Source organism: Acanthochromis polyacanthus, chromosome 9 (genome assembly GCF_021347895.1).
Source record: "Acanthochromis polyacanthus isolate Apoly-LR-REF ecotype Palm Island chromosome 9, KAUST_Apoly_ChrSc, whole genome shotgun sequence".
NCBI lineage: Eukaryota > Metazoa > Chordata > Actinopteri > Pomacentridae > Acanthochromis > Acanthochromis polyacanthus.
Window position 1 is genome coordinate 28,548,091 of NC_067121.1, and position 12,064 is coordinate 28,560,154.

Below are 12,064 nucleotides of genomic sequence, written 5' to 3' on the forward strand. Positions count from 1 at the left end.
TCTCAGAAATGTTCCAGGTACGTGTGAGATATCACAGTGTGACTCTCACACACAAACAGTTTTGTAGGTTTGCACACCTGGAACGTGGGAACGTCTGAGAAACACGACACAATAATCTACTTAAACAGCATTTAAACAGAACTTAACATAGTAGACAGTAAATATGCCAACACATGGTGGGCTGTATAACCAATGTACTATGTCACTGTAGCTTCAGCACAAGTGTGTTGGTAAAAACTTGCCAGTCATAATTGGACAAATGTAATTGTAATTACACATAATGTTTCATTCCTTGAAAACTGTATTTAGTTGAGGAAATATACGGTAATGTAAAGCCAAAATTGGACACTTAATGTTGAAGGTCCAAACAGAAATTTAATGAAAAAGTAATGAAAAACATGGCCTTTAGAGAGAGTTGCACGACTTACAGTGAAATACTGTGTCATGTGTTGTCATGTCACATATGTTACTTTATAAAAACAGGTTTTAAATCACAGATCATTTTAAAAAATGAGTTAGTTTCAAGGTAGGTACATATTTAGATTTTAAAAACGTAATTTTTGTTATTACTGTGGGTATAATATTGGCAAAAACTGCCTATTAAAAAGAAAAAATTAAATTACAGTCAGTGAACCATCAATTAACAGAAAACTTCCATTTCTTAGTCCAGGTAATGAGCCGCCAGCACATTTTCTTTTATTCTATGGATTTATTACTCTACCAAGGCATGTGATAGAGTTATGTGACGATCACTGTCTGTCTGTCTGTCTGTCTGTGCACAACATTACTCAAAAACAGATGAACGAATTTGGACGAAATTTTCAGGGAAGATCAGAAATAACACAAGCAATTAGAGTTTGGCAGTGATGCGGCTTATAATCTGGATCCACGGATTTGTCAAGGATTTCCGTATCATTGCGAGATAGCGGCACGGCGTCACTGTAACCATGTCAACAAGTGAACACTATGTCAGCTGCCTGCTGACGATCACATAATTGCGATCCTACCACAAACCCACCGCTGCAGACTTATCGGGACTTTTCTGTCAGAAATGATACAAGAAACAATTGATTAAATTGTTGGGGTGTTTCCGAGTCACATCAACTACATATTTAGGTCACGCGATTTGGTATCTGTCCAGCACAAGGTCATTATGTTTGTGGGTACATCTATATTAAATGACCACATTCTATGTTGCCGTGATTTGTGATTATCAACAACTAATAAAAAAAATGTTGCAGTTCTACAAAAATATGCTGCATTTCTGACAATGTCATATGTGGGAATGAACAGCCTTGGCAGAATACTGCGCTCTCTGAGGGCTTTTCTTGTTTAACATTTAAATCTCCAAGTAACTTTTTATATTATAGGAACAGGAAAATATCCTTTTTTTTTGACAGATACACTAATTAAATGCCAAAAAATTGTTTATGGAAACACTGATAATTACAAAAACAAACAACAACAACAAAAATATCTAAAATAAATTATAAGGCAAAAGACCTGCAGCACATTTAGCCTACTGGCACTTAGAGGGCAAATCTTGAATTTTAGAGCTGTTAATTTGACAAATAAAGAGTTGATTCACTCAGGAGTTTTGTTCACACTTAGAGATATTATGAAAAGAAAAATGTTTTGCACAAAAAGTTTTGACCTGCGTAGATTATTTGCAGAATCCTAATAATTTCTTAAAAATGTCTCGCATTATCAGCATATCAAGCATTTCATAAATTTTCATGTGGGTACAGCAAAAAGGAAGGAGGGTTTTCCATGGGCTTGTCCAAATTTCACTAGAAGACACTTTGAGATCTACACTCAGGACAAACTAAAATACACGAACCATTCTTGTAAGAAACAAAACCTGTAAAGTTTTGATCTTAAGCAATAGGAGCCCGTCACATTTTTGAAATAGTCTGCTATTTTGAGTTTTCAAAGCGAAGTGGATCCTGAACAAAGAGGCGAGGGTTCACAGATGAACTGCAGAGCAGGAGGAGAGATCAGGAATGAGTTCCAACATGCAGGAGAAGAATGAGAGTGTTGAGATCCTCAGTGTAACACCTCACCCCGCCACTCCCTGTTCCTCCCTAAACCTCCTTTAACTCTTACAGACCTCAGGCTGCTCCAACACATCTCCCTCCTGCCCTTCGCCTTCCTCCGTCTGAACCTCTTACATCTTTTTCAGGTTTTTATGTCGTGTTTCATATTTAATGAATAACACACTGCTCTGGTTCACAGGAGACTCACACTCCTTCAGCTACACACTCCCTGCCCTAAAATCAAATGTGTTGCTTCACACACTTAAAATCAGACTGAGGAGTGTACTAAAATAATTTAAAAAAAAAAAAAAGTATTCTTCACTGCTTGGGAAGGTCTTTCTTTCCTGACAGAAATGTGACAATTTTGCTCAATAAAAGTGGAATCAATGCAGATGTAGTATTATGATGTTGCGCATCAAATAAAATGATGTGAATCATTTCCTGACTGGGTATGACCAGATTCTAGATTATGTGACCCTCCTTTATTTGTCTAATCCTTCCTGCCTTGCCTGTGAACTGGCACCGGCATGAGCGCACACACACACACACACACACACACACACACACACACACACACACACACACACACACACACACACACACACACACACACACACACACACACACACACACACACACACACACACACACGAGCACGTTGGCAGGAAGTGAAAACACACCCTTAGTGGGAAAGTGTCCAATTTCTCCTCCTATGTTTTTCTCTATGAAGCATCCTCACTTCACCCCAGTTATAGTCGCAGTAATAAGTGCCAACACATGATCACCAAATACACATTATCCACACAGTGTAACAGACAAACTGTCAGAGAAATTGATTAGGTTTCAAGGGCAGTTTTTAATCACACATACCGCAGTCCAAGTTCGATATAAACTAATAAGCCTGTGATGTGAACTTAAATTATAGTGAGGAATGGGAGAAGCTTTGTGACAACCGGTAAAAGCACAATCTGCTATGTTCTTTATTAAATCCACCAGCGGACGAAAGATACAGACGTTGGTGAGGAACTGGATGAATAAAGAAGGCTGTAATGTCTGGAATTTATCCCCCAGCACAACCTCTCATTTGCTCAGATTATATTCTTCACCAAGTTATCTGGTAAAGTTTGCTTTCATTCTGTTATAATTAGGAAGTCAAGAGGTTACATTGAATGGTGCGGCTGTAGAAGTGTCAATTATGTTTTCACAGCGATTAATTACAGACACTTGGTTTAGGTTAATGCCATGAGATCAAGAGATAGGGTTAAAAATACCAACTACTACAATTGAAAGCTTTTGCCTCATGGCTGGGAGCCGCAAACACTTTTGAGAAAGTCAGATACAGTTTGCTGCAGCACATCAAGAGTGACTTCAACATGAAATCTGGGCTGACCTCAACATGCAGTGTTTGCTGCCATCTATTGGTTATGCTCAACTACACGTAATATCACTTTCCCAGGATGACTGAGACAGATTTAACTAACATCTATTACAAAGTTTGTATTTTATGATTCAGAAGTGTGCACAAATTGTCTCAGTAAGTTGTCATAACTCACATTCAGAGCTGTGATCATCACCTATGGTGATTTCCTGTAATGCTTTTAAGATTTGACTTTGGGCTTTATTTCATGAAGAGGATTGCATATAAACATCATTTTTAAGCATTCTTAAATGTAATTCTTTTGTGAACTAAATGCAGTTTAATAAAAAAATAAAAGTGATTCTCAACCACAATTACATACAGATGGTTCACAAAATAAAGGAAAAATAGGAGCCAGGGGTCTGAACACCCTGTGTTACTATAAGGAGGTATTTTGCCTGCATGGTTTGTAACCATTTGTACCTTGCAGTGTCGTGAGGGATTTGAGACAGTATTTAGAAAAATATGATACATAAGTGACATTTTGTGATTGTAGTTGGTGGCTGTCATGAGTAGATCACATTGTCCTGGAGGAGTCTGGATTGTGGTTACTGTCCTGGTTAAATTACTTCCATTTCACTGTCTTCAAGAAAAATCATTGCCTAAACTATCAGGATACCGCTAGACTATCAAAATAAAAAATGTAACCTCCTAATGCCAACACTATAAACACACACACATGCTTAAAACCCAAATGAATTAATGAGATGCACCTGCAGCCACATTGCATGCTACAGTGTTCTGCCTGGCATTCATACAGATGTTACTTGGACATGTAACAAACCTAAACATAGCACACAGCACTAAGTGATGACAGCAGCTTCCCAGCAGGACGCTCAGTCCCTCCACACCCCAAAAACTGCTCAGGAATGTCTCAGGAACACAACAAAGAGGCCAAAACATCAGATCTGGTTTCCAAACTCTCCATTTCCAATCTGATTTAGCATCCATGGGATGCAGAACAAGTCTGATCCAGAGGTTCTGTGTTAACGCACTGACAGGCCAGAGCTCAGGTTAGGTAGGTGGCTTTAATGCTGTCTAATATGTGTAGATACAGAAAGTAAGCCTTGGTGAATAAATAAAAGTGACCTTTTTTACACTTTACATGTAGAAGCTGCATAGTTCTGTAAATCATATTGAGGTAAACTATCAGTTAAGTTTTTAGTGCTTTATTATCACAAACAGTAGTCCAGACCCTCAGGTAGGTGATGTGTTGAACCAATGAGCAGCTACAATCCTTCAGGTTTTAGATTGTCCTCTTCTGGCAGTTTGGTGAGAATCTCCACTCCGTCAGCTGTGATGACCACCGTGTGCTCAAACTGAGCCGACCTGTGTGACACAGCGCACATGTAAGATTTTAAAATAACAGATGAACATTTAAGAGAATATTGCTTTTTGGCTGAAGGAGAGTAGAGACTCAGTATGGAACAAGAGTTAGGGAGCAGTTAACTTGTCTTGGACTATCGACTGGAAAAAGGGCCAAATGGTTAGCCTGGTTCTCCTCAAAGTTTAAAAATACTCCTACCAGCATCTAAAGCTCTCTAATTAACATGTTGTATCTCCACTGGTTTAAAGCCACACACAAACAGCAATGTAAACACATCAATTTGTGGTTTTGATGGGCTTTCATAGCTGAGAACAGACAGCCGAGACGTTTTTGTGTTGTACCTTTTATCATCTACAGACACTGCGGTCCACTTGTCCTTCATGATCTTAAACTCCACAGATCCCTCCATCAGTATGGGCTCTACAGATTAACACACAATATCAATCCCATACACACAGTGGCATCTTCATGTGCACACAAAAAATGTAGTGTGGAACTCACCTATTGTGAAAGCCATCCCTTCATCCATGGTCATGTCATTGTCATTAGCTGAAAACGAAGTCATAGGTAATTAGACTGAACCGACACTATCCCATAAAAGGCATGTTTGACAAACACATCTCGTACATGCACAGAAATACACAAGTGATGCACAGAAGGGCAGACAGTTGTGTTCAAGTCAAGCCTCATGCTAGAACTTCTTGTACAAACTGACTTGGGACACAAATAAACCTCAAGTAACAAAGAGAATTTTATATCAGTTCTTTTGCTTTCATTAGACAGTTAATCTCTCTTATAAATAAAAGCACAGTAGATAGGTGTCAGTATATTCCACACATGCACACTACCGTTTATATGATGCTAGCTACACTGCTGAAATCGTAGCGTTTGGGCCATACTGACAAATTCTGCTCTCAAACAGAGACTCAGTGATGGACGATAGTCATTTTAATGTGCAATAACCATTTCATACCGAGCATTTTACTTGAATCAGACATTTTAAAGCAGATGTTGCACCTCATTGCACTATCAAACTTTTCTAAATACTTGTTTCTATTTACTTGAAAATATATGTAATACTTGTGTTATACAGCCGTTCATTGTTTGTTATGGTTTTTTTGGAAGTCCCAACAAAGTTTCTTTTCAGAAATGCAATGACAATAAATATCCTTGAATCCTGTTCTGAGCACAAACGTCAGCAGAAGAGTCCACATAGACTTGGTCAGATGACGACATCTATGTCATTCTGACAAGTAGACACCAGTGTACAAGCAGAAGTATAACACTGGTGTTACAGCGGAGAGAGAATGGAAATGTGAGGAAAGTGAACAAGAGAAACACCAGGTCCAGCTGGTAAGCAAATCAGCAAGTCACTGCTTGAAAGCTTTTGTGCTCATGTGATATGTGCCCTAACTATCCGGTTAATGGTTCACCCAGAGCAGGAGAGATTCAGGAAAAAAAATACAAATACGTTCTGGTACGAGGCCGACCGTCTTACACTGTCACAGAATTTGCCATTTGCTTTAACTTCCAACCCAAACCTACCGTGATGCCAAATCTCAGGATGGCAGTGAAAGTAGGAGCCTATTCCATGTCCAATGAAATAAGGACACACTTGGAAGCCATTAGCGTGGGCTATTTCACTGCAAGCAATGTATAAAAAAGTAGTCATCAAAAAGAAAAAGCGATTATGTAGTATGTAAGCATTTGGCATGTAGATTTTGTGTTTACCTGATAGTGTTTCCTATAACGCAGAGCTGTGCACCCGGTTTGCAGGCGGCGATGGCCTCGTCTCTACACCGCCTGGCAGTTTCCACCAGTCGCCGCCCAACCTCATCCACCTGACCAATCAAGTACGTTTCTGAAGTGTCTCCATGGTAACCGTCCAAATACACCTATCAGGAAAAGGCAGAGGGGAGCAGTGTTGGTGTGACAGATCACATCTGCAGTGATGTATCTCAGATTCTTTGTGCGTCTATTTAGACTTCAACTTACAGTGACATCGATGTTGATGATGTCTCCATCTTCAAGTTGCCGACTGCAGGACACGAGCATATTTAAAGATGGCGGTGTTTACAGAGACTTCAACATACACTTCACATTTTAAAAATACACAAGAGTACACAGCTGAATGTTTCACTTGTCATATTTATCGAAGAAGAGACTCAACATGAATTCTGTTTCATTTAAGTTATTAAAAATGATAACAGGGGATAGCTCAACAGGTTAAGCAGGCGATGAGGGGCTATAATCCCCGATGTAGTGGCCTAGGTTCGACTGAATTTCCCTCAGGATGAATAAAGTATCTATCAATGCTCATGGCTGCAGGTCTTCCCCTCATTCTTCTCTCTTTTATGTCTGCCTCTCGACTAACCTGTCTAATAAAGCCAACAAAGGTTAAAAAAATAACTTCTAATAATAATTCTTAACCATCCTTACTAGTTTAATGGTTAAAAAGAAGTGTTAATCTAATTCTTAACCAACTTCATCCTCTCTAAGGCCCAACATCTAAAAATGAAAGTGCCCAGCATTCATTTAATAGTTGTTAAATGTGATTTACATTTTAGCTAAAAATAATTTCCCCACTAGTTGTATTTAGTTGCTTATTCGTAGAATCTGACGTAATGACACGTCACATTATATTTAACAACACAAATGCAGTTTTTTGTGTGTCTTAACGTAGGGAGTGACTGTACAGCTCCTTTACCTGTCAGGTATGCCGTGACAGACCACGTTGTTCACAGACGTACAGACTGACTTTGGGAAACCTCCGTATCTGAGAGGTGATGGGTAGGCGTTGTGCTTTATTGTTTCCTGGTGCACGATGAAGTCTATTTCATCTGTTGTCATGCCAACCTTGAAGTCATAGATCATAGTTAGAGTGTTGTTTTTGATGATGTGGAAACTCAGATAAGACAAGCAGTGATTAGGTGCTCACTCTCAGACTGCGTCCAGCTAGCAGCAGTACATGTCGGGCTAGCTGACATGCTCTGGCCAGGCCTTCAATCTGCTCCTGGTTTTTGATCTCTATGTAGTCCGGCCATTCTGGGACCAGTCCACTGCCGACATAGCCCGGCCGCATAATTTCCTACAATTAAACAGGAGAGGACAAACAGGATGTTTAAGGTGGCTCTCAATTTCAGAGTTATTTAGAGATGACAGACCGAACTACAATAAAAAAAGAAATTTAAAGACTGAGACTGCTTTATGTAAAATGCTGTTTAGGATTTCGAACGGTTTACAGTTTGTTTTTTGCTCGCCTCTTGTGCATCGACCCAATAATATCCTTCATGCAGACTGAATTAAGCAGAATAATGTGGAATATTTGGTAATTTATTAGGAGCAAACTTAGCTGAACACTAGTAAATACGTGGCTGTAAAGAATGTAAGAACTGAATGATGCAGCAATGCTTTAACAATTCAAAACAATTCAAACAGGTTTAACATGAAGACTAGCTTGTAATCAGAATCAACACATCGGCTCCAATTATGAATTTTTAAAATTACATCAACATTTGCCATTTTAATCATCTTTAGCTAACTGGAAAGTTATAAATAACTGAACAAAATCCACCTCAAGAAACTCTTCTGGTGACACTAATCCAATCTGAATGCACATGTAATTAATTTCAGCTTCCAGTCGCACTCCTTTACAACTTCTGTATCTGTGATTTTAGACATGTCTGACAGCCTGACTAGCAACATAGAATCCCCATGGACCCACATCAAAAGAGGAAACTTTAAAGGCTGAAACAGTTCACAGAACAACCACAACATCCATTGTGTTGCTCCAGCTACACTTTTGTTGTTTCGGCTTATTTGGGAGTGCTTTTAGGCGGGGTACTGTACCTTGGGTACCGCATATGCAGGTCTAACAGTAGCTGGGCGAACAACATTGTGAGAACTTTTCCACTTCTTCCAGAAGAAGCGCCGACGTTGCTGACACAGCAGGGCTGTTGGGGGCTGCAGCTTCCTGCACAAAAAACTCTCCGCAGGAAACTGCGGAGTCCTGAAGAAAAAAAAACAGTACAATGACAAAAGAGCCCTCCGTTTATTAATACAACGGCTTTTTTGCTAAGAATAAATAGTAGAAAGGCAATTCTTCTGTTTAGACTGTTCAACACACAAACAGTCTCTTTGTAGCCACTTGATCAACAATGATGTGTTTATTTTATTCTATGTATTGTGTAAATCATGTCAGAGACCACTGAGAAATACAACAGCACAAGTTAATGCTTAAAATGATATTCATTTAGTCAGTGTGATTATCATGTGGTTAGTGAAAGCTGAAATCTGTCTGTGTGGCTCTGTTGCGATAAAAATATAACTAGCTATATTATTTTTTAAATTATCAAGTTTTATCATTTTGGTGCTGGTCTTTTTCCTTTGAGGCGGCAGAAAAATCTTTTCTCTACACAGAAAAAACTTGAGTAATGCCAACATTCACAGTGCTTGCTCTATAGGATAACTTTGTTGCATTTCATCCCCCTTTTTCACTATACAATATATGTGCACACTATCTAATGTAGGCACAAAACTAAGCTAAAATACTGAACAAACTGTTTAGCTACACATTAGGGGTTACGACACTAAATAAAGACCACACACACTATCTCAGTATATCGAATTATGCTGCTCATATAACACATGTTGGCTGAATGCACAACAACATGTGTAACAGAATTCAGGACACCAGCATTTTCAATTTCCACCAGCATCAAACTCTAATCAAGATGAGTTTTGCTATGCATTAATGAATGAGACACTGGGAACATTAATCACAGTGTTCCAGTGCAAAATCAAGACCAAACAGGACCTTAGGGCATAACTAAAAATGCAAGTATATCTCACATCAACTGAACAATTAGCAAATATAGAAATATGTGTTATGAATGAGCTTATCAGGGTCTGGCTCTAAGTCATACAATAGAAATGCTGACCCTATAAGAGCCCGTTAACTTCAAGCTCTCAGGTGAGGCACCTCTGACTGTTCCAATGTCAAGGCTTGAATCAAACTTTTACGGGATGTTAGAACTACCTGAGCAGATAAGGCTGCAAAATCAGTGTTTTCTTTAAAATCACTTCTTGAAACCGATTTCATAGATGTGCTTTTATGTGATTTACAGTGTCTTTGGCATTTTTGATGCTTTTACTCTTCTATTTGTATCAATTGGTGTTATTTTAATTTACTTATACTTGAATTTTGACTCTTGCATTTAGTGTCTTTCACTATGTTTACCTCCATTTCTCCACTTTTTGGGCCTTTTCTTCTCTGTTTGCTCTGGTTTTCTGACTGTCCTCTCTTGCTTTTGAAAACCTCTATGTAATTTAATGCTATTACTACACTTAATATTAAACTGTGAACTCATTACAGAGATATTTAACTGAATTAGCATCTGTTTAACAGAAACCAAACACTAAGCATGATAGAAGTACACAGTTGTACTGGATTTAAATAGCTGACTAACAAAATAGCTACAGAGAACATTAGGACACACTGTCACACATACATACCTGAACTAAGAAGTATTACTATGATTTAGCAGAAGCTGTGGTGCAGTTGTTACAGAATTGTCTGACCGTGTGTGTGTGTGTATGAGAGAGAGACAAAGAGAAAAAGAGAGAGAGAGGGGACACTGCATACTTTTCATTCCTTTTAAAGCCGCAAAGTCTCTCAACTGCAGGACACAGACTGTTGCACCAAGTTAGCATGCATGCTAACATCAACCGGCAAAAACAATGTAATTTTACTGACGAAACAACCGAGCTGTTTCGTCTTTCAACGTATTTGTTTCATAAGTGATTAGTTTGTAAGCTACGCGTGAACTCTGCTAGTCAGAAGAGTCGTAGATTACTCTGTCTCTGTGAGTGAAAGTAGGTTACTGAAGTACCTGCTCTCCCTGAAAGTCCTGCTGAACAGTGCGCCGCCATGAATTACTACCAGTGGTCATGTGTTTAGTCACGTGATGCACAATAAGAAGAAGCACAATCATTATTATTATTATTATTATTATCTTAGTAATATTATTATTACATTATTATTTAGTATTATTATTATTATACACACATTTTCATACAGTTTATTATTACAGACAATTAATCAGAAGTGCAAGAAGTACTTTGATTTTATACCTAAGCAAAAGTACCAAAACCCACAATGCAAAAATATTCTGTTACAAGTGGAAGTACTCATGCAGAATTGCCCATTTCAAAATGCATGTATTTTATGCTTTTTTATGAGATACGATTGTGTTCAGTGCTTTAATATTGCAGCTTGTTAAAGTGAAGGTGATTTAATGTCAATATTTGCTGCTGGATAGTAAATTTGTAAATCTCCCACTAGGACATTAGTATAATACTACATTAGAATTGATTTATTGATTAAGATTTCCATGATTATCTGAATATGCAAAAATAACTAGTAAAGTTACAGTAATTTTGTGCATTTAGTTTACTTTTTTAATTTATTTTGAGTATCTTCAAGTCATAACCACATACGCCACCATAACTCACTGACTGTGTCCCAATTTGTTTTCAACCACTTCTAAAAAAAAAATAAAAAACTTAAACTTGCTCAACACCATTTGTAATTGATTTATTTAATTGCTTTGTCATCTTTGGTGACTGAATACACCTTCAAAAATTTTAGTCACTTGCATCATGTATTAGGCCTTCTCTAAAAACAATAACTGAAGGAGCAGTCATTGTGACAAGAATTTAGTTATACTTTGCTTTAACACAATATTATCTGCTTTAAGATACCTGTATGACCAGGTGTCTCCTGACTTCAGCCCCACCCCTCATGCCACCATGTTAAAAAAACCACACCTTTATACAGAGCATTAACCGTCATAGCAAGTGACTGTTGAGCAAAGTTACGTAAGCCAGACCATGGTAGGCCAGATACCGTAGTATTCTTATCAGTGCAGACAAACACAGCTGACATCTCATTTAAACACCTCAACAAGGACAGAGAGATAAACTCTCATCCGCTAACAGCAATACCTGCAGGTTACTGGCCTCACAGCCTGCTCATTGTATATTGTTCTCTACCTTGTTGTCTGTTTCCTGGTTTTATCTCTCTCTCTCTCTCTCTGCGCTCACCTCACCCTAACTGGTGGAGGCAGAAGGCTGCCTCTTCTGCTGGAGGTTTCTTCCCATTACAAGTGAGGTATTGGAATTACAATGTGAAACACCTGAATAGGAATTGTGTTGAGAATTGACACTGCATCAAGTGAAACTTAACTGAAATTGAAATGAATAAACAGTGAAAACATTTCTGAA

At 38.3% G+C, this 12,064-nt stretch overlaps 1 protein-coding gene across 1 annotated transcript; it reads right to left on the reverse strand.

The window, feature by feature from the left end:
* Positions 1-2,872: 2,872 nt before the first annotated feature.
* metap1d (methionyl aminopeptidase type 1D (mitochondrial)) lies at positions 2,873-10,724 on the reverse strand (the record flags this gene model as incomplete). The annotated part of the gene is made up of 10 exons (XM_022216335.2): positions 2,873-4,782; positions 5,122-5,200; positions 5,282-5,329; positions 6,326-6,423; positions 6,512-6,675; positions 6,776-6,818; positions 7,488-7,636; positions 7,719-7,868; positions 8,630-8,789; positions 10,672-10,724. Coding segments are annotated over 10 exons (1,044 nt in total), but the record flags the coding sequence as incomplete, so codon positions are not given.
* Positions 10,725-12,064: the final 1,340 nt, after the last annotated feature.